General features: G+C 45.4%; 1 protein-coding gene across 1 annotated transcript in view; it reads right to left on the bottom strand.

Moving 5' to 3' along the window:
- The window catches only part of LOC146634202 (butyrophilin-like protein 2), a 295376-nt gene extending 275760 nt beyond the window's left edge, over window positions 1-19616 (bottom strand). The window contains exons 1-5 of the mRNA XM_085375562.1: window positions 19577-19616; window positions 13950-14300; window positions 10008-10343; window positions 9827-9926; window positions 8419-8744 (exon numbers count right to left, since the gene is read on the bottom strand). Coding sequence (XP_085231688.1) covers window positions 8419-8744; window positions 9827-9926; window positions 10008-10343; window positions 13950-14300; window positions 19577-19616 — 1153 coding nt within the window. The remainder of the gene's footprint in view (window positions 1-8418; window positions 8745-9826; window positions 9927-10007; window positions 10344-13949; window positions 14301-19576) is intronic.
- Window positions 19617-19894: the final 278 nt, after the last annotated feature.

The following is a 19894-nucleotide window of genomic DNA, read 5'->3' as shown; positions in this document are numbered from 1 at the left end:
TAGGGCTATAGAAAAAATGCCGAGACCTACAGACGTGAAGGCAGTACAGAGACTGTTAGGTATGGTGAACTACTTAGCAAAGTTTTGCCCACATCTGTCTGACCACTGCGACATATTGAGACAACTGACACACAAAGACAGTGAGTGGAACTGGACGACTCGACATGAAGACGCATTCCAGAGACTGAAAGAGGCTATAGCAGAGGCTCCAGTCCTGAAATACTACTGCCCAGAGGAAGAGCTGACAGTACAATGTGACGCTTCTGACAAAGGGTTAGGTGCGGCACTCATGCAGAAGGCTTTTGCGCGTAGAGCACTTACACGTACAGAGCAAGCCCAGATCGAAAAGGAGCTTTTGGTTGTAGTTTTCAGCATGGAGAAGTTTCATCAGTACACATATGGTCGTAAAGTGGTGATACACAGTGATCACAAACTCTTAGAGACCATTGTAAGAAAACCGCTGTTGAGTGCACCCAAACGGTTGCAAAGGATGCTTATGCGCATTCACAAATATGACATAGATGTGGTGTATGTGCCAGGCAAAGACATGTTATTAGCAGACACGTTGAGTAGGGGATATCTTCCAGAGTGCTCACCACAGGGCTCCATAGAGGAGGAAATAGAGAGCATTAACATGGTCACTCATGCACCCATCTCACCTGACAGACTAAACAGCATAAGGACTGCTACACAAGAGGACAGATCCTCATAGATACAATTCACAGAGGTTGGTCGACTGGCAAAAGAGACACTGACGGTGACATCAGACCATACTTCTCATTCCAGGATGAACTGAGTAGTCAGGATGGACTTGTGTTTAGAGGTGAACGTCTTGTTGTCCCGACTACCATGAGACAGGAGATCATAGCTAGACTACACTCGACACGCCTAGGTGTAGAAGGTTGTCTAAGGAGAGCCAGAGAGTGTGTGTATTGGCCAGGCATGAACGAACAAATTAAGACTTATGTGACTAAGTGTGACATCTGCAGGTCAGTTGACTACAGACAGCAGAAAGAGACCTTAGTCCCACATGAGATCCCGACTAGACCATGGGCTAAGGCGGGCTCAGACCTGTTTATGTTTGACAACAAGGACTACCTTATCACAGTGGACTACTATTCAAACTTCTGGGAAGTTGACTATCTCCCGGACACTAAGTTCACCACAGTGATTAGAAAGTTGAAGGTTCACTTTGCCAGACAGGGCATCCCGGACATTGTTGTTTCAGATAATGGACCACAGTATACGTCCGGTGAGTTTCTGAGATTTAGTCGACTGTGGGATTTCCAGCACAAAACATCTTCACCAGGTTACCCTCAGAGTAACGGGAAGGCTGAATCAGCAGTGAAGACAGCAAAGAGGCTGCTGCTAAAGGCAAAAATGGCGGGGCAGGACCCGTATCTTGCGATTCTGGACCATCGCAACACACCATACCAAGGCCTGGAGACCAGCCCAGCTCAGAGGCTGCTCAGCAGGAGGACACAGACGCTTTTGCCAACCAGGACGAGCCTGCTAAGGCCAAAAGTCATTCCAGCCCTGCGGGAGTTGGAGATGAAACAGAAGCGCCAAAAACTGTGCTATGACCGATCAGCACGAGACATGGACTCTTTGAAGCTAGGGGACAGTGTCAGAGTTCAGCCTTTTGACCGCCATTCCACTTGGAGCAGGGGAGTGGTGATTGGGACTGTTGACCCGAGGTCCTATAAGGTTCAGTTGGACTCTGGAAGTGTCCTGAGGAGGAATCGGAGGCACCTGAGACATGCAGGCGTGATGGATCAAGAAAATGCCATGACAGACACTGGGGCACTGAGCAGGTCAGTGGCAGCTCCTTCAGAAACTCGTGGGCGCAGATCAAGACTGACGAGGTATCAGGGGGTGTCAGGACATGGTCAGGCTGAAAAGTGGTTCCACCACTTCGGTACAAGGACTATGTTACATAATGAGGACTTCACAGCCTTTATTGTTTGAGGGGACGAGTTGTGTATTCTGTGGAAATTGACGTTCCCTACAGCTTGCAGAAATGTACATGTTTGAATAGTGGAATGCTTTTGTATTCTTTGAGTGTTTCATATTGTTTTCTCCCTCAGTAAGAAGAAGGACAAATCAAAACAAAAAAGGACTTCTGTTTTTTCCAAAAACAAAAAAAGAGAAGGGATGTAATAATGTGAATTATTGTTTGCAAGATGGTTTGTTCCACAATGGATTGTGTTGCTGCACGGACGTTTTAGAGTGACACACGAGTAAGGATTGTTAGGCTGTATGTTGCTGTTGCACATGGCACAGGACCAATCTGAGTCGCATGACTTGTTAATAAAACTTACTACCCCGTTGGGTAGGAAATAGATATTCTGGAGTCTGTCGTGAATGAGACCAGAATATAACAGTCTCTCTCTATACTATCCAATAAAGACCAAACATCTTTAAACTGACAACAGTTGCCTGTTTAAGCTGCCGTCAAAGAGTTTTCACATTTTGGACACAAATATGAGCCTTTAAACTTTTTTCAGAATGTGGGCTACACATGCTTAGATCTGTTAGATTCTCCACATTAAACTTAATAACTTACACAGCTCAAATAGCATATGTGCTAACACTTTTAGCAGTCTTATATGCTAACCCTACTTTTTAACTCACTGACTCATATTGAAACACTTCAAATTAATCACACACGAGTATTTCCCTCCTGGAAATCTTTAAATATTATTTACTTGTCACTAAACTTGCTAACATTAGGGAACAGAGCACGAGATAGTTTGAAGCTCTCGTTTGTTAACGGTATATGCTGCTTTCAAGTGCAGAGCAACAAACTATTTGAACTGATCCAACTTTATTAACAGAGACAAAGCTTTGTGCATCAGTTGCTGTTTGCTGCTATAGATATAATCCAGCTGATGTGGAGATTTTCACACTTCTGCTAGAAATCATCTTCTAGTTATTGTGACTCAGATATGACTGATTATAGATGAGGACCAAAGAAGGTTTTTACTGATATTTGAACTGACTTAGCTTAGCCTGTGTTTTAGCCACATGCTAAACAAACACATGTTCAGAAACTAGAAGATGTTACCTTTCAGATGAAGTCTCACACATGAACTTTGCTCCTACAGTTCATCTGCTGAAGCTTTTACATTTGGCTGGAAATCAAATAAAAACCAAAACAGCCACAAATATCAGACAAGCTAACACTGTAACATTATTGGATGGAGCTACTGAGACTGAACCAGGATATGTCCTTCAACGCACATATTAAACAAATATGTAAGACTGCTTTCTTCCATTTGTGCAGCATCTCTAAAATTAGAAATATCCTGTCTCAGAGTGACGCTGAAAAACTAGTTCATGCATTTCTTACTGCCAGGCTGGACGACTGTAATTCATTATTACAGTCTGCAGACTGAGAGACAGCTTCTTTCACCAGGCCATCAGACTGCTGAACATTTCATAGACACCTAAGCTTCACTACTGGAACTTCAACATTATGCACTCCGTACTGTACAGTAATGCCACTGTTTTGCACATGTCTCAACTCTGTATATTTTTATATATTTTATTTTATTGTTTACTCTATTTAATTTGTAAAATATGTATACACACACACACACACACACACACACACACACACACACACGCAGAAAAACATATTTAGTATACACATCCAGAAATGCATATACTATATGCATATATATATGTATATTGTACATATATATATTAGTTTCAGATTTAGCCATTCTTATATTTTGCTTGTTTTACGTTATTGTATTTTGCACAACTCTGTTGCTTGTGAAGCTCGCACACAAGAATTTCACTCACATGTACTGTACCAATGTACCTGCACATGTGATGTGACAATAAAAGTGATTTGATTTGATATTATCAGGATGTCCAAAAAACTCGCTGAAAAGCCTTCAGCTAATCCAAAATGCTGCAGCAAGAGTACTGACAGGGACTAGAAAGAGAGAGCATATTTCTCCTGTTTTGGCTTCCTTTCATTGGCTTCCTGTTAAATCCAGAATTGAATTCAAAATCCTGCTCCTCACATATAAGGTCTTAAATAATCAGGCCCCATCTTATCTTAATGACCTTGTAGTACCATATCACCCTATTAGCACTTCGCTCTCGCTCTGCAGGCCTACTTGTTGTTCCTAGAGTATTTAAAAGTAGAATGGAAGGGAGAGCCTTCAGGTTTCAGGCCCCTCTTCTGTGGAACCAGCTTCCAGTTTGGATTCAGGAGACAGACACTATCGCTACTTTTAAGATTAGGCTTAAAACTTTCCTGTTTGCTAAAGCATATAGTTAGGGCTGGACCAGGTGACCCTGAATCCTCCCTTAGTTATCCTGCAATAGACGTAGGCTGCCGGGGAATTCCCATGATGCATTGAGTTTTTCCTTTCCAGTCACCTTTCTCACTCACTATGTGTTAATAGACCTCTCTGCATTGAATCATATCTGTTATTAACCTCTGTCTCTCTTCCACAGCATGTCTTTATCCTGTCTTCCTTCTCTCACCCCAACCGGTCGCAGCAGATGGCCCCGCCCCTCCCTGAGCCTGGTTCTGCCGGAGGTTTCTTCCTGTTAAAAGGGAGTTTTTCCTTCCCACTGTCGCCAAAGTGCTTGCTCATAGGGGGTCATGTGATTGTTGGGTTTCTCTCTGTATCTATGAAGCGCCTTGAGGCGACTTTTGTTGTGATTTGGCGCTATATAAATAAAATTGAATTTTATTGAATTGAATCTCCTCCTTGAATCGCTACCTTATCGTGGTGGAGGGGTTTGTGTGTCCCAGGGATCCCAGGGGCTATGTTGTCTGGGGGCTTTTGCCCCCTGGTAGGGTCTCCCATGGCAAATTGGTCCTGGGTGAGGGACCAGACAAAGAGCGATTCAGAAGACCCTTATGAAAAGAATATCGAGGGAACAGTTTACTCTGCCCGGGATAGGGTTACCGGGGCCCTGCCCTGGAGCCAGGCCCGGGGAGGGTGCCCGAGGGCGAGCGTCTGGTGGCCGGGCCTTAGTCCATGGGGCCCGGCCGGGCACAGCCCGAAGACGAGACATGGGCCCATCCTCCCGCAGGCCCACCACCCACAGGAGGCGCCATAGGGGTCGGGTACATTGTGTGCCGGGTGGCGGCCAGGAGCGGAGGCCCTGGCGGACTGACTCCCGGCTGCCAAGACTGGCAATAGGGACATGGAATGTCACCTCTCTGGTGGGGAAGGAGCCTGAGTTAGTGCGTGAGGTTGAGAGGTACCGGCTAGATATAGTCGGGCTCACCTCTACGCATGGCTTGGGCTCTGGAACCAGTCTCCTGGACTCTGTCTCAGTCTGGAGTTGCCCCTGGTGAGAGGCGGCGGGCTGGGGTGGGTATTCTAATATCCCCTCGGCTTGCTGCCGGTACGTTGGGGTTTTTCCCGGTGGATGAGAGGGTTTGTTCCCTGCGCCTTAGGGTTGGGGAACGGGTCCTGACTGTCATCTGCGCTTATGTGCCGAGTGGCAGTTCGGAGTACCCAGCCTTCTTAGAGTCCCTGGGGGGGGGGGGGGGGGGGGGTGCTGGAAGGTGCTCCACCTGGAGACTCTGTTGTCCTGCTGGGAGACTTCAATGCTCACGTGGGTAACGACAGCGAGACCTGGAGGGGCGTGATTGGAAGGAACGGCCTCCCTGATCTGAACCCGAGCGGTGCTTTGTTATTGGACTTCTGTGCGAATCACAGTTTGGCCATAATGAACACCCTGTTCGAACATAAGAGTGTCCATAAGTGCACGTGGCACCAGGATGCTCTAGGCCGTAGGTTGATGATCGATTTTGTAATCGTATCACCAGACCTGCGACCATATGTTCTGGACACTCGGGTAAAGAGAGGGGCTGAGCTGTCAACTGATCACCACCTGGTGGTGAGTTGGATCAGGTGGCGGGGGAGGACGCTGGACAGACCTGGTGCACCTAAACGCGTAGTGAGGGGGTGCTGGGAACGTCTAGCAGAGGCCCCAGTCCGCGAGATCTTCAACGCACACCTCCAGCAGAGCTTCAACAGCATTCCGAGGGAGACTGGGGACATTGAGTCCGAATGGACCATGTTCAGCGTCTCCATTGCCGAAGCTGCTGCATTGAGCTGCAGCCGCAAGGTGGTTGGTGCCTGCCGTGGTGGTAATCCCCGAACCAAATGGTGGACACCAGAGGTGAAGGGAGCCACCAGGCTGAAGAAGGAGTCCTATCGGGCTTGGTTAGCCTGTGGGACTCCGGAGGCAGCCGACAGGTATCGACAGGCCAAGCGGAATGCGGCTCGGGCAGTGGCTGAAGAAAAAACTCGGGTGTGGGAGGAGTTCGGAGAGGCCATGGAAAAAGACTTTCGGACTGCCTCGAAGAGATTCTGGCAAACCGTCAGGCGTCTCAGGAGGGGAAAGCGGTGCTCTACCTGCACTGTGTATAGTGCTGGCGGAGCGCTGCTGACGTCGAGTGAGAAAATTTTCAGGCGGTGGAAGGAATACTTCGAGGACCTCCTTAATCCCACTGACATGTCTTCCGAGGAGGAAGCAGAGTCTGGGTGTTGATGAGGTCCGCCCTGAGTTCCTGAAGGCTCTGGACGTTGTAGGGCTGTCCTGGTTGACACGCCTCTGCAATGTTGCGTGGAGATCAGGGGCAGTACCTGTGGACTGGCAGACCGGGGTGGTGGTCCCCATCTTTAAGAAGGGGGACCGGAGGGTGTGTTCCAACTACAGGGGGATCACACTCCTCAGCCTCCCTGGGAAAGTCTATGCCAGGGTGCTGGAAAGGAGAGTTTGTCCGCTAGTCGAACCTCGGATACAGGAGGAACAATGCGGTTTTCGTCCTGGTTGCGGAACACTGGACCAGCTCTTGATCCTCTCGAGGATACTTGAGGGTGCATGGGAGTTTGCCCAACCAGTCTACATGTGTTTTGTGGACTTGGAGAAGGCATTCGACTGTGTCCCTCGGGGTGTCCTGTGGGAGGTGTTGCGGGAGTATGGGGTGTCTGGCCCATTGTTACGGGCCATTCGATCCCTATACAACCGTTGTAAGAGCTTGGTTCGCATTGCCGGCAATAAGTCGGACTCATTCCCGGTGGGTGATGGGCTCCGCCAGGGCTGCCCTTTGTAAATGGCCTGTATTTATATAGCGCTTTACTAGTCCCTAAGGACCCCAAAGCGCTTTACATATCCAGTCATCCACCCATTCACACACTGGTGATGGCAAGCTACATTGTAGCCACAGCCACCCTGGGGTGCACTGACAGAGGCGAGGCTGCCGAACATTGGCGCCACCTGGCCCTCTGACCACCACCAGTAGGCAACGGGTGAAGTGTCTTGCTCAAGGACACAACGACCGAGACTGTCCAAGCCGGGACTCGAACCGGCAACCTTCCGATTACAAGGCAAACTCCCAACTCTTGAGCCACGATCGCCCCCTGAGCCACGATCGCCCCCTGTTCACGATCTCCGGTTCTGTTCATAATTTTTATGGACAGGATTTCTAGGCGCAGCCAAGTGGCTGAGGGCTTTCGCTTTGGTGGCCTCAGAATCTCATCTCTGATTTTTGCGGATGATGTGGTTCTGTTGGCTTCATAGGGTGAGGGCCTCCAGCTCGCACTGGAGCGGTTCGCAGCCGAGTGTGAAGCAGTGGGAATGAGGATCAGTACCTCCAAATCTGAGGCCATGGTTCTCAGCCGGAAAAGGGGTGAGTGCCCACTCCGGGTCGGGGATGAGTTCCTGCCCCAAGTGGAGGAGTTCAAGTATCTCGGGGTCTTGTTCGCGAGTGATGGGAGAAGGGAGCTGGAGATCGACAGACGGATTGGGGCTGCAGCTGCAGTAATGCAGACGCTGCACCGGTCCGTCGTGTGAAGAGGGAGCTGAGTGTAAAAGCGAAGCTCTCAATTTACCGGTCGATCTACGTTTCTACCCTCACCTATGGCCACGAGCTGTGGGTAGTGACCGAAAGAACGAGATCGCGGATACAAGCGGCAGAAATGAGCTTCCTCCGAAGGGTGGCTGGCCTCTCCCTTAGAGATAGGGTGAGAAGTTCGGCCATCCGGGAGGGGCTCAGAGTAGAGCAGCTGCTGCTCCACATCGAAAGGAGCCAGCTGAGGTGGTTCGGGCATCTGACAAGGATGCCCCCTGGGCGCCTCCTGGGTGAGGTGTTCCAGGCATGTCCCACCGGGAGGAGGCCCCGGGGCAGACCCAGGACACGCTGGAGAGATTATATCTCTCGGCTGGCCTGGGAACGCCTTGGTGTTCCCCCGGATAAGCTGGAGGAGGTGGCTGGGGAGAGGGAGGTCTGGGCCTCTTTGCTTAGGCAGCTGCCCCCGCGACCCGGCCTCGGATAAAGCGGATGAAGATGGATGGATGGATGGATGAATTGAATTGAACCACCATCATGAGTCTGACCTCTGACCTTTGACCTGTATCTACAGCACTGACCTCTGACAGTGAGCAGCACTTCTTTCTTCATCAGAATGTTTCCCTTCCTGTTGTAGATGGTGCAGATGTAGGTGGAGTTGTCTCCATCTGTGGGGTGTTTCAGGGTCAGACTGAGGTCTCCAGGTTCCAGTAAGTTTCTTTTCATCTTTGTTCGGTTCTTGTATTCATCGTCCTGTTCTTCAGGCTGGTCAGAGCCGTTCTCATACATGTGGACCTTCCTGTCATCTCTGTCCTTCCACTCCACTTTAGCGTCTTTAGGCAGGCGAAGTGTGGATTTGCAGGGCAGCACGACAGACTCCATCCCTGAGTCTACCACCACCTGGTAAACAGAGGACAACAAAGCACACCATGATGACATCAGCAGCAGCTGTGATGGTCACATGACCTCCCTGTCCCCTCATTGCCTTCTAGTCTCAGTCAGATTGTGTCTCAGTTTGTTCCTGATGTGTTCCTGACTCGTTCTTTGGTAACTAGTCTGCAGCGTCCTGTAAAGTGCTGCAGACATGTTGGATGAAGAGCAGAAGAATAGACAGACTGAGCCTCCACAGTCGGCCATGTCTCACACACATCAGCACAGAAACCATGAAGATCTCATGTGTCTGCTCTGAACATCTGAAGCTCTCCACCACATGACTGAGCACAACTCAAGGAGGAACATTTACTGAAGCTGGTGCAACATTTACTGTCAGCACATGTTTCCATGTCAGCCTGCTGTTTACCACCATAGAAGAAGAACAGCTTGTACATATCACTACCTGATCCGTATCACGCATGTGCGAAAGGTGTCTACTTCCACTCGAAGCATTTCACGATAGTTACGGGTCAGAGAATCTGTTAAGATGTTATCAATATTAAGTATCTATCAATATTAAGTATGTTATCAATATTAAGTATCTCTTAAAATGTCTGCAATAATGAAACATTTTAATAAAACTTTAAAAAAGTTATAGATCAGGACTCCTCAATCCGCGCATGAGCTCTTCTTCTTCTTCTTTTTCATTTAATGGCAGTTTACTCCCCAGTGTACAAGCATACCGCCACTTGCTGACCAAGTGAATGAACTAAACTGTAAACTGAACTTGCGTCATTACAAATCGTGTTTGTGTACGCGTTTTAAACTTGATTTAGTGATAATCGAGTGTGTTTATGTTTGTCTGTGTGGAGAGGATTGATTGGAATTGTCACACTGATAATGTCTGCTATCACTGTCAATTGTCTATGACTGAGTCTGAGGTTTTCTGACTTCTGGAACAAACCTGGAAGTTTCTCTTCAGCTCTCAGTATCAGCTGTTTGTAACTCTCAACTCTTTCAGCTTCTGGAACAAGTTTGTGTGAGCCACAGTCAAGGAGCCACCAGAGGACACCTGCTGACCATCAGCATTATGGTTAGTGTAGTAGGAGACACTCACCTAACATGAAATAGTCACGGAAATGAAATAGAAGACCTCCAAAAACCACAAGGAGAACCAAGAGAATGAGGAGAGCCGTGGCCCAGGATGGAAACCGTTCTGTGGAGAAACGAAAAGAAATACATGTCCTTTGACTTCAGTCTACTATAATGACCTCTGATCTGTTTCTACAGCACTGACCTCTGACATGGTGCAGCACTACTTTCTGTCTCAGGATATCTTTGTCCCTGTAGATGGTGCAGATGTATCCTCCACTGTCTCTCTCTGTGGGGTATTTCAGGGTCAGACTGAGGTCTCCAGTTCTCATCAGGTCTTCATTCGTCTTCGTGCGACCACAGTAAAGGTTGTCCTGGTTCTTAAGGTTGTCACTCCTGTTTGAATACACATGGGCCACCATGAGTTCTGGGTCAGAGCGAGTCCACTCCACTGTGGTGTCCTCAGGCAGGTCAGGTGTTGTTTTGCAGGGCAGGATGACAGACTCTGAGCCTTCCTCCACCTTCACCTCCACCTGCTGGTCTGAGACAACAATGAACCACAATATCAGTTGTAGAGATTTCTATGGGCAATGCATGGTGGATTTTCCCACAGACAACCACACTGGCCTCCATGTGGAACAGAGGCCAACAGTGAGTATTGGTTCCCACCTCTAGCCTACACAGGCCCCAAGAGTAAAACTTTTCTGGGAGCGTCAGTAGTCATGGTAACTGAACTGCATATGTACATTTTTTTCTTTTTGGGTCTGTCCTGCACACAGTAATACAATATAATATCCATCCATCCATCCATTCGCTTCCGCTTATCCTTTTCAGGGTCGCGGGGGGCGCTGGAGCCTATCCCAGCTGTCATAGGGCGAGAGGCAGGGTACACCCTGGACAGGTCGCCAGTCTGTCGCAGGGCCAACACACAGAGACAGACAACCATTCGCACTCATATTCACTCGCACATTCACACCTAGTGGCAATGTGGATTATCCAATTAACCTATCCCCACAAGCTGCATGTCTTTGGACGGTGGGAGGAAGCCGGAGTACCCGGAGAGAACCCACGCAAACACGGGGAGAACATGCAAACTCCACACAGAAAGACCCCGGCCTGATGGTGGAATTGAACTCAGGACCTTCTTGCTGTGCGGCAACAGTGCTAACCACCGTGCCACCGTGCTGCCCAATATAATAATTATAAAATAATATAGTTTGACTCTCTCTTTTTGGGAATGACAATTCAATTGGAAGAAATTCCTGCAAAAACATTTTATTCGTAATTTTGCATTGCATTTGTTCACAATTTGGTACTTTGCACATTACCAGCTGGTGAGGTCATGGCTACACTGTCCCCATGGACACCAGAAAACATTAATTCAAGTTTGTCATATTTTACAGTGAAGGTCCCCACAATCATATAACCTCCTATGAGATAACCTCCTATGAGGAGGTTATCATGGGTCGTAGACTGTCTCAAACCATCACTCATAAGGCTACTCCGTTCATACAAACCACCAAAACACTAATTTTGTACATTTGGACTATCATCATCATCATTTATTTATTTATTTATTAGAACTATAAAAACACACCTGGTAGACCAAAGTGCTGTACAATACTAATATGCACATAGTAATAAAACCAGACATAGCAATAATAATAAAAAAAAAAAAATCAGTACCCACAGAGTTAGCAACTGCTCAGCTGACCGAAGGGAACGAGTGGGGACGTGGGGCTTCAACAAGTCAGACAAATAAACAGGTGCCAGACCATTTAGAGATTTAAAAATCAATAAAAAGGACTTTAAAACGGATCCTGAATTCAATTGGAAGCCAGTGTAAAGAGGCCAAAATTGAAATGATGTGATCAAATTTTCTTCTGCCAGTTTAAAATTGTGCCGCAGCATTTTGCACTAATTGCAAGTGTGACAAAGTGCCCTGCCCAACACTTATTAAAAGAGAATTACAATAATCTAAACGTGAGGTAATAAAGGCATGAATAACACTTTCCAAGTCACGCTTGGAAAGAAAGGGCTTAACCTTTGGTAAACGTCTGAGGTGATAAAATGCTGATTTTACCACCCCGTTTATGTGGTCATCAAAGGTAAGTGCAGAATCAATTTTAACTCAGAGATTTGTGATCGAACTCTTTAGTTGGGAAGTCAAAACTGCAAGATCAACATCCGGAGTATGAGAAGAATGATTTGGGCCAAATAAAATTGCTTCTGTCTTCCGATCATTAAAATTTAAAAAGCTTTTTGCCATCCATACTTTGACATCAGTAAGGCAGTCAAGCAGAGGTCGAGTTGGGAGACTATCAGAATGACTAAAAGGTAAGTAGAGCTTACTATCTATAGACTATCACTATATCAGGTTATTATGTGATCAAATTATCATGACCACAAGAATTCAACGTTCTTATCTCGATCTTTGTACAGATTTCAGAAACAGAAAATAACTTTAGTCAAATTAAATGTTAAAAAGTAAATCAGAGACAAATACAGAACTCAGCTTTCCAGTGGATCATGTGGTGACAGTGGGAAGGAAAATCTCCCTTTTAACAGGAAGAAAGCTTCAACAGGCTCAGGGAAGGACATACAAAACCTGTTGAGGGTGAGAGGAAGAAGAGACAGAAGAGAGTAAGACAGACTGGACTGACTCAGACCATGTGGGTAAGAAGACGTGTATAACTCAGGGATGTTCAGGGAAGCCTGATCTTAAAGCAGAAGTGGTTTCTGTCACCCAAATCTAAACTTGTAGATGTTGTCTGTCTCAGGTCGTGCTGTAAGCACCAACAGTCCGCTGATAAAAGTTCTACATAACTATTGTTACAATTAGCACTGTAGCGACTTCCACAGTCGCTAGAGGCTGGGGATGGAGCTTACCTATTTGCCTGACGTGCTGTCAACTTTACGCAATAATGCGAGAGGTGGAATTGTTTGCTTGTTTATTAGAGTGCTTTGAGAGTTTACAGAATAATGTGATCATCTCGCGATTTGGACTCTTACAACGTCACAGGCTCTAATGTAACAAGGCGAAACATGTTGTGCAGCGGTCAACAAAAACTACGGCTACCCAGCCCTCCTCTCTGTCAAAATCAAAACCAGTGAATGACAGACTGACAACGCCCTCTTAATGTCACCGCTAGCACCCACGTGACTCCCATTATACACCACTATAGCAACCAAACAAATAAAACCCAGTGATCATCAAAAAATTCAATACATTCAATTATGGCTCCTACAAGCACATAGTTATTAACACAAGCATTTCTCCAAAAACATCATTATTTCAGAAAAAACCCAAAACTAATATTACCAGAGTTACCTTTCTAATGCCAAAAGCTTTCAAAATCAAGTTAAACTCCAGCAAGTGTTTGGGCATTCACTCGAGAAAGCATCAGGCCAAAAATAAAAATAAATCAGTTTGGACTTGAGAAAACAACTGTTCCTGCTCAGAACCCAGGACTCATATTTATTGTGTAATTAATGTTTTTGGTTAAATACTTAGTTTCTGTGTGCAAACTAAACTCGTGTAATCACCCAAAACAAAAACAGAGTGTTTGGAAAATTCCTTCCTGTCTTTAACAGAACTTGGTAAATATGTTTTTATAAAATGAACCTTCATCGGGGGTCAATAATTCTGTCCTCTTCTGTAGTGTGTATAACTTTCTAACTTCAGATCTGGTGTACGATAAAATATTTGAAGTATTCATGTCAGCAGGCAACTGTCTTAGACAATCTTTGATTAATGTAATATGTATAAATCTACCCTCATGGTTACTATGGTGTGTTGGGACGTGATTGTGGGTGCCGTGCAGGTGCGTCCGCCCGCTGTGTCAAAACGCGGGGACTGAGTTGTTGTTGTGTGTTGTGATGTGATGCAAGTCAATAAAGATGGCTCAAAACTGTGACACGTGGACTTGCCGTGCCTTATTCACACCACATATCGTAACTAGTTATACTCTGATTTACACATCACACTGATACGTTTACATATTCGAGCGTTTCCTAACATGAGAATTTAATTCACATCAGGACTAACTGAAAATTCTCAGTGATCCATTTCTACTGCAGTTTCTAGCATTAAAGCTCAATATCTGTAAAGGATCCATGACCTGTACACAAGGTGTTTGTTGCTGACCTTTGACCTGCAGCTGTAAGTCTCTCAGTCTCAATTCTTCTCCTCTCCCAGCACTGATGGAGGTGGTGTATTTTCCAGTGTCAGTCTTTGTTGGTTTTCTCAGAGTGAGGCTGAAGTCTAAAGTGTTCAGAGCATCAGACCTCATTGATGTGCGCCCGCTGTAATTCTGGTTTTGTCCTCTAAGATCATCTGTTTCTTCTTGTCTCACGTGGACAGATTTGGGATTGAGATCACTGCGAGTCCACAGCACTGTTGGGTCCTCAGGTATAAAACCCAAGTACTTGCAAGGCAGCAGGACAGAAATCTCCCCCTCATTCACCTCCACCACCACAGCCAGAGCATGCTGGGAAACTAGAAGATGACACAAATAGTAACACAAATTAACTGCATGCTGTGAGTTTGTCTTAGTGGTGATATAACGGGAGACAGGTCATTTTATCTGCAGGGAATGTGGGTCAGCGTCTGAAGTCAAAGAAATGACAATTTAATTTTTAAACATTTAAAGTGAGCGAAAGAACTGCACTCTGTCAGAGACCTGTAAATCAAACTCCTATTACACTGTGGGCCACATAAAGCCCACTGTAACCTTAAATAAGCCAGACTGGTGAAAGCTCCCCTCCTGCCAGTATACAGTGGGGCAAAAAAGTATTTAGTCAGCCACCGATTGTGCAAGTTCCCCCACCTAAAATGATGACAGAGGTCAGTAATTTGCACCAGAGGTACACTTCAACTGTGAGAGACAGAATGTGAAAAAAAAATCCATGAATCCACATGGTAGGATTTGTAAAGAATTTATTCGTAAATCAGGGTGGAAAATAAGTATTTGGTCAATAACAAAAATACAACTCAATACTTTGTAACATAACCTTTGTTGGCAATAACAGAGGTCAAACGTTTACTATAGGTCTTTACCAGGTTTGCACACACAGTAGCTGGTATTTTGGCCCATTCCTCCATGCAGATCTTCTCGAGAGCAGTGATGTTTTGGGGCTGTCGCCGAGCAACACGGACTTTCAACTCCCGCCACAGATTTTCTATGGGGTTGAGGTCTGGAGACTGGCTAGGCCACTCCAGGACTTTCAAATGCTTCTTACGGAGCCACTCCTTTGTTGCCCGGGCGGTGTGTTTTGGATCATTGTCATGTTGGAAGACCCAGCCTCGTTTCATCTTCAAAGTTCTCACTGATGGAAGGAGGTTTTGGCTCAAAATCTCACGATACATGGCCCCATTCATTCTGTCCTTAACACGGATCAGTCGTCCTGTCCCCTTGGCAGAAAAACAGCCCCATAGCATGATGTTTCCACCCCCATGCTTCACAGTAGGTATGGTGTTCTTGGGATGCAACTCAGTATTCTTCGTCCTCCAAACACGACGAGTTGAGTTTATACCAAAAAGTTCTACTTTGGTTTCATCTGACCACATGACATTCTCCCAATCCTCTGCTGTATCATCCATGTGCTCTCTGGCAAACTTCAGACGGGCCTGGACATGCACTGGCTTCAGCAGCGGAACACGTCTGGCACTGCGGGATTTGATTCCCTGCCGTTGTAGTGTGTTACTGATGGTGACCTTTGTTACTTTGGTCCCAGCTCTCTGCAGGTCATTCACCAGGTCCCCCCGTGTGGTTCTGGGATCTTTGCTCACCGTTCTCATGATCATTTTGACCCCACGGGATGAGATCTTGCGTGGAGCCCCAGATCGTGGGAGATTATCAGTGGTCTTGTACGTCTTCCATTTTCTGATGATTGCTCCTACAGTTGATTTTTTCACACCAAGCTGCTTGCCTATTGTAGATTCACTCTTCCCAGTCTGGTGCAGGTCTACAATACTTTTCCTGGTGTCCTTCGAAAGCTCTTTGGTCTTGGCCATGGCGGAGTTTGGAGTCTGACTGTTTGAGGCTGTGGACAGGTGTCTTTTATACAGATGATGAGTTCAAACAGGTGCCATTCATACAGGTAACGAGTGGGGGACAGAAAAGCGTCTTACAGAAGACGTTACAGGTCTGTGAGAGCCAGAGATTTTCCATGTTTGAGGTGACCAAATACTTATTTTCCACCCTGATTTACGAATAAATTCTTTACAAATCCTACCATGTGAATTCATGGATTTTTTTTTCACATTCTGTCTCTCACAGTTGAAGTGTACCTCTGGTGCAAATTACTGACCTCTGTCATCATTTTAGGTGGGGGAACTTGCACAATCGGTGGCTGACTAAATACTTTTTTGCCCCACTGTATGTGACTCTTGAAGGATAATGTTGGGTCTAGAATGACCCCAAGATATTTAAATTCTGGAGCTAATTCAAGCTCTACTCCATCCAGGAATATGTTTGACTGCTTCAAGTTTAAGGGGCGTTTTGAAAAATACATTCCGACAGTTTTTTAGGTGTTCAACATTAGGCATGAGTCCTCCAGCCAGCTATGCATTAATGCTAAAGCAGCTGTAAGATCTTTTGCCACCTGCTGGACACTATTTGCTTGCGTATATATAACTACATCATCTTCATACATTTGAGTAAATATATTTGGACAGACTTCAGGTACGTTATTGATAAAAAGAGAGAACAATAAGGGCCCAAGAACAGATCCTTGAGGAACCCCTGTATCACAGTCTAAATATGGAGATTTAACCCCATCCAACACCACACACTGTTTCCTGTGTGAGAGATATGAGGCAAACCACTGAAGAGCCTGACTGGAGATAATAAACCGAGTCAATCTGGACAACAATATCTGATGGTTTACAAAGTCGAAAGCCTTCCTCAGATCTAAAAATACAGCTCCAACACAGGGACTCTTGTCCAGCAAGCTCTTCAAATTCTCCACTAACATACACAGGGCAGTATCTGTGGAGTGATGTGCCCGAAAGCCAAACTGCAATGGATGTAATGAGGGTTGGGTGTTTTCTAGGTGAGCAGTGAGGAGTTTAACCACCCACTTCTCAGCTATTTTAGATACGACCGGAAGTATGCTTATGGGGCGATAATTAGCCATGTCAGTCTTCACACCTGCTTTGAAAATTGGTGTAACTGCAGCAATTTTCCAATCTGTTGGAACAATGGAGTGTTTGAAAGACATATTCAAAACATGAGTTGTTGGACGTACAAGCAAATCCATATGTTCCTTTAGGAAGTTTGTGTTAATACCATATACATCAAGTGCTTTTGATTGTTTTAAACCTGTAATTAGTTTAGCAACTTCAGTGTCTGAAATATGAGTGATGGAGAACAAATTTTGACCAACATCATTCACATTATCAGAGCATACGACTGAGTCAAAGCTCTGACTGATCTCCTTAACAGATGAAATAAAGAAAGTGTTTAAGTTACTGGCAATAGATAGAGGCTCTCTAACAATAGAGTTATTTACATAAAGTTCAATTGTGTTTTTACTTTTGTTTGAATGACGGCCAAGTAATTTATTTAAGTGTTGCCAGATAATTTTACCATTACCTTTGGCTCTTTCAATTATATTTATAAAAAATTTTGCTTTGGCCTGTCTCAAACTTCTTGTTACTTTATTCCACATTGAAGTAAATCTCTGTCTATCCAGAGTTAGACCTATTTTCAGGAACTGCTTTAGTAATTGATCTCTTGTTTTCATTAAATTCTTGCACTCTTTGTTTAACCAGGGCAAATTAGATGTTGTCTTTATTTTTTGTCGACCTCTAATGGAGTATGTTGATATAACATCCTTGACAATGTCAGTGAAGTGACTGCTGCAGAATTGTGGATCATCACTACACAATAAAGGCTCCCAGTTAACTGATGCTAATGCTTCTGCTACATTTTGTCGCTGACTTCTTGGTATGAATTCATAAAAGGATCTCCTATTAGATGAACTTTGAAAGTCATTCTTAACCTGTGATTTTGTAAGTTTTCTAGAAAATAATATAAAATTGTGGTCTGAAATACCAGTGATAAAATTACAAGATTTAATAATTTGCTCGGGCTTATTACTGAAAACCAGATCTATTTTAGTTTTAGAGTGTCTTGTTATTCTTGTGGGTTGTTCAATGTGTTGAGTAAAGTTCAAAGTCTCCATTATGTCCTTGAGTGTTTTTCTGCCCTTTTCACAGTCCCAGTTGACATTAAAATCTCCCATTACAATTATTTCATTAGACTTATTATTTATAGCATGATATTTAAGTAATATCTGTAGTTGTTCATAAAAAATATTCTTTGCTGAAGGAGGGCGATATAAACAGATCAACGTAAATGACATTTCTGGGGAAAGAGTGATTTTAACAGAAATATGTTCTATTTCGACATCTATTGGTGAACTAAGTAAAGAGCAATCCAGGTGTTTTTTTACATACACAAGTATTCCTCCTCCTCTTGTTCCAATTCTATCCCTTCTAAATACTGTGTACTCTGGAAGACAACCGCAGACTCAGGAGAAGAACTTGTGAGCCAAGATTCAGAGATACCCCAAATAGAAATATTAGAATTGCTTAGAATATGTTCCAGTTGCTCATGCTTTGGTAACATACTGCGAATGTTAATGTGTCCACATAGAAGCCCCTTTGGTTTATTTTTAGTGTCCCAGATTACTTTAGCCTGATTAAATGTCTTGCAGATCTTTGTTCCTCTGTAAATTTTAATAGCAGGATTTCTTGTCCTTTTGTTGACAATACTATGAGCATTTAATGATGAGAAACCCTTTACCGGAGACTGTAGTTTGGGTACAGCAGGTGGGGGCCCAGGCAGCTGAGATGGGGGCCCAGGCCGCCGCGTTGGGGGCCCAGGCAGCCGCGTTGGGGGCCCAGACACCTGAGGTGGAGGCCCTGACAACCGAGGTGGAGACCCAGACAGCCTAGGTCGAGGTCCGAGCAGCTGAGGTGGAAGCCCAGGCAACTGAAGTGGAGGCCCAGGCAGCCGAGGTGGAGGCCCAAGCAACTGAGGTGAAAGCCCAGCTAGCTGAAATGGAGGCCCAGGCAGCTGAAATGGAGGCCCAGGAAGCTGAGGTGGAGGCCCAGGAAGCTGAGGCGGAGGCCCAGGAAGCTGAGGCGGATGCCCAGGCAGCTGAGGCAGCTGAGGTGGATGCCCAGGAAGCTGAAATGGATGACTCCACCTGTGGCTCAGCAGGTAGAGCGGGTCGTCTGCTGACACCTCCCACTGGCGTGTCAGTCTCGTACCAGAAGAAGCTTTGAAAACAAAAATTAAAAAATGTTGAGCAACAAGTGTCACAGCTTTTTGAATGTATCAACTTCTTTAAAACATTTGGGCAGCCGTTGAGCTTTAAGTTGCATTTAGTCGACACAAAGTTCCCACAGTGACAAACATGAGGTCGATGACCCCCTACGAGCAAACACTTAACTTAATCATTCAGACTTTTAAGTTAGTTTAACTGGTTTACTTCTCTTCATAATGTTTAATGAATCTTAATGTTTCTGAGCTCCAGTTGGCACAGCTCTCTCTTCTTCTATTCACAATATGAGCTCAGATTGTTCCAGTCACTGCTCCTCTCTCACAGTGAGTGAACCTGACAGTGTTACAGTCGTCGCCCACAAACTAAACACACAAGAATCTGTTTCAGACAAACACTTTAGTAACACACACACACACACATCCCTGTACCCTGTAACATTTCATGAAGTGATGGCAGTGAACATTTCTGAATCCCAACCATAAGACAACAAACAATAAAGTAAACACAGTGATGACATCAGAAGGTCCACACAGACTGACGTGTCTCCTGTACATGTTCCATGTTTGATACTGATCACTGATGTTTAATGACTCACGTGACGCTCTGACAGGAACAAAGAATGTAGAAAAACCTTTAAGGAAACCTGAGGAACAGTGAATCCACTGATGACTGACACTGTCACGGCGGGGTGCGCCGATAAGTTTAGTTTACAGGACCCAGAAGCAGACACTTCTGGACTTGCTGACTGAACAGAAGACGATCCTTTATTTAGATGTTGGCACATGAAACAGCATG

Source organism: Diplotaxodon limnothrissa, linkage group LG3 (genome assembly GCF_057381915.1).
Source record: "Diplotaxodon limnothrissa isolate DT_005_m linkage group LG3, D_limnothrissa_male_GT1.1, whole genome shotgun sequence".
Taxonomy (NCBI): Eukaryota; Metazoa; Chordata; class Actinopteri; order Cichliformes; family Cichlidae; genus Diplotaxodon; species Diplotaxodon limnothrissa.
This window is presented reverse-complemented; position numbering and strand designations above follow the sequence as displayed.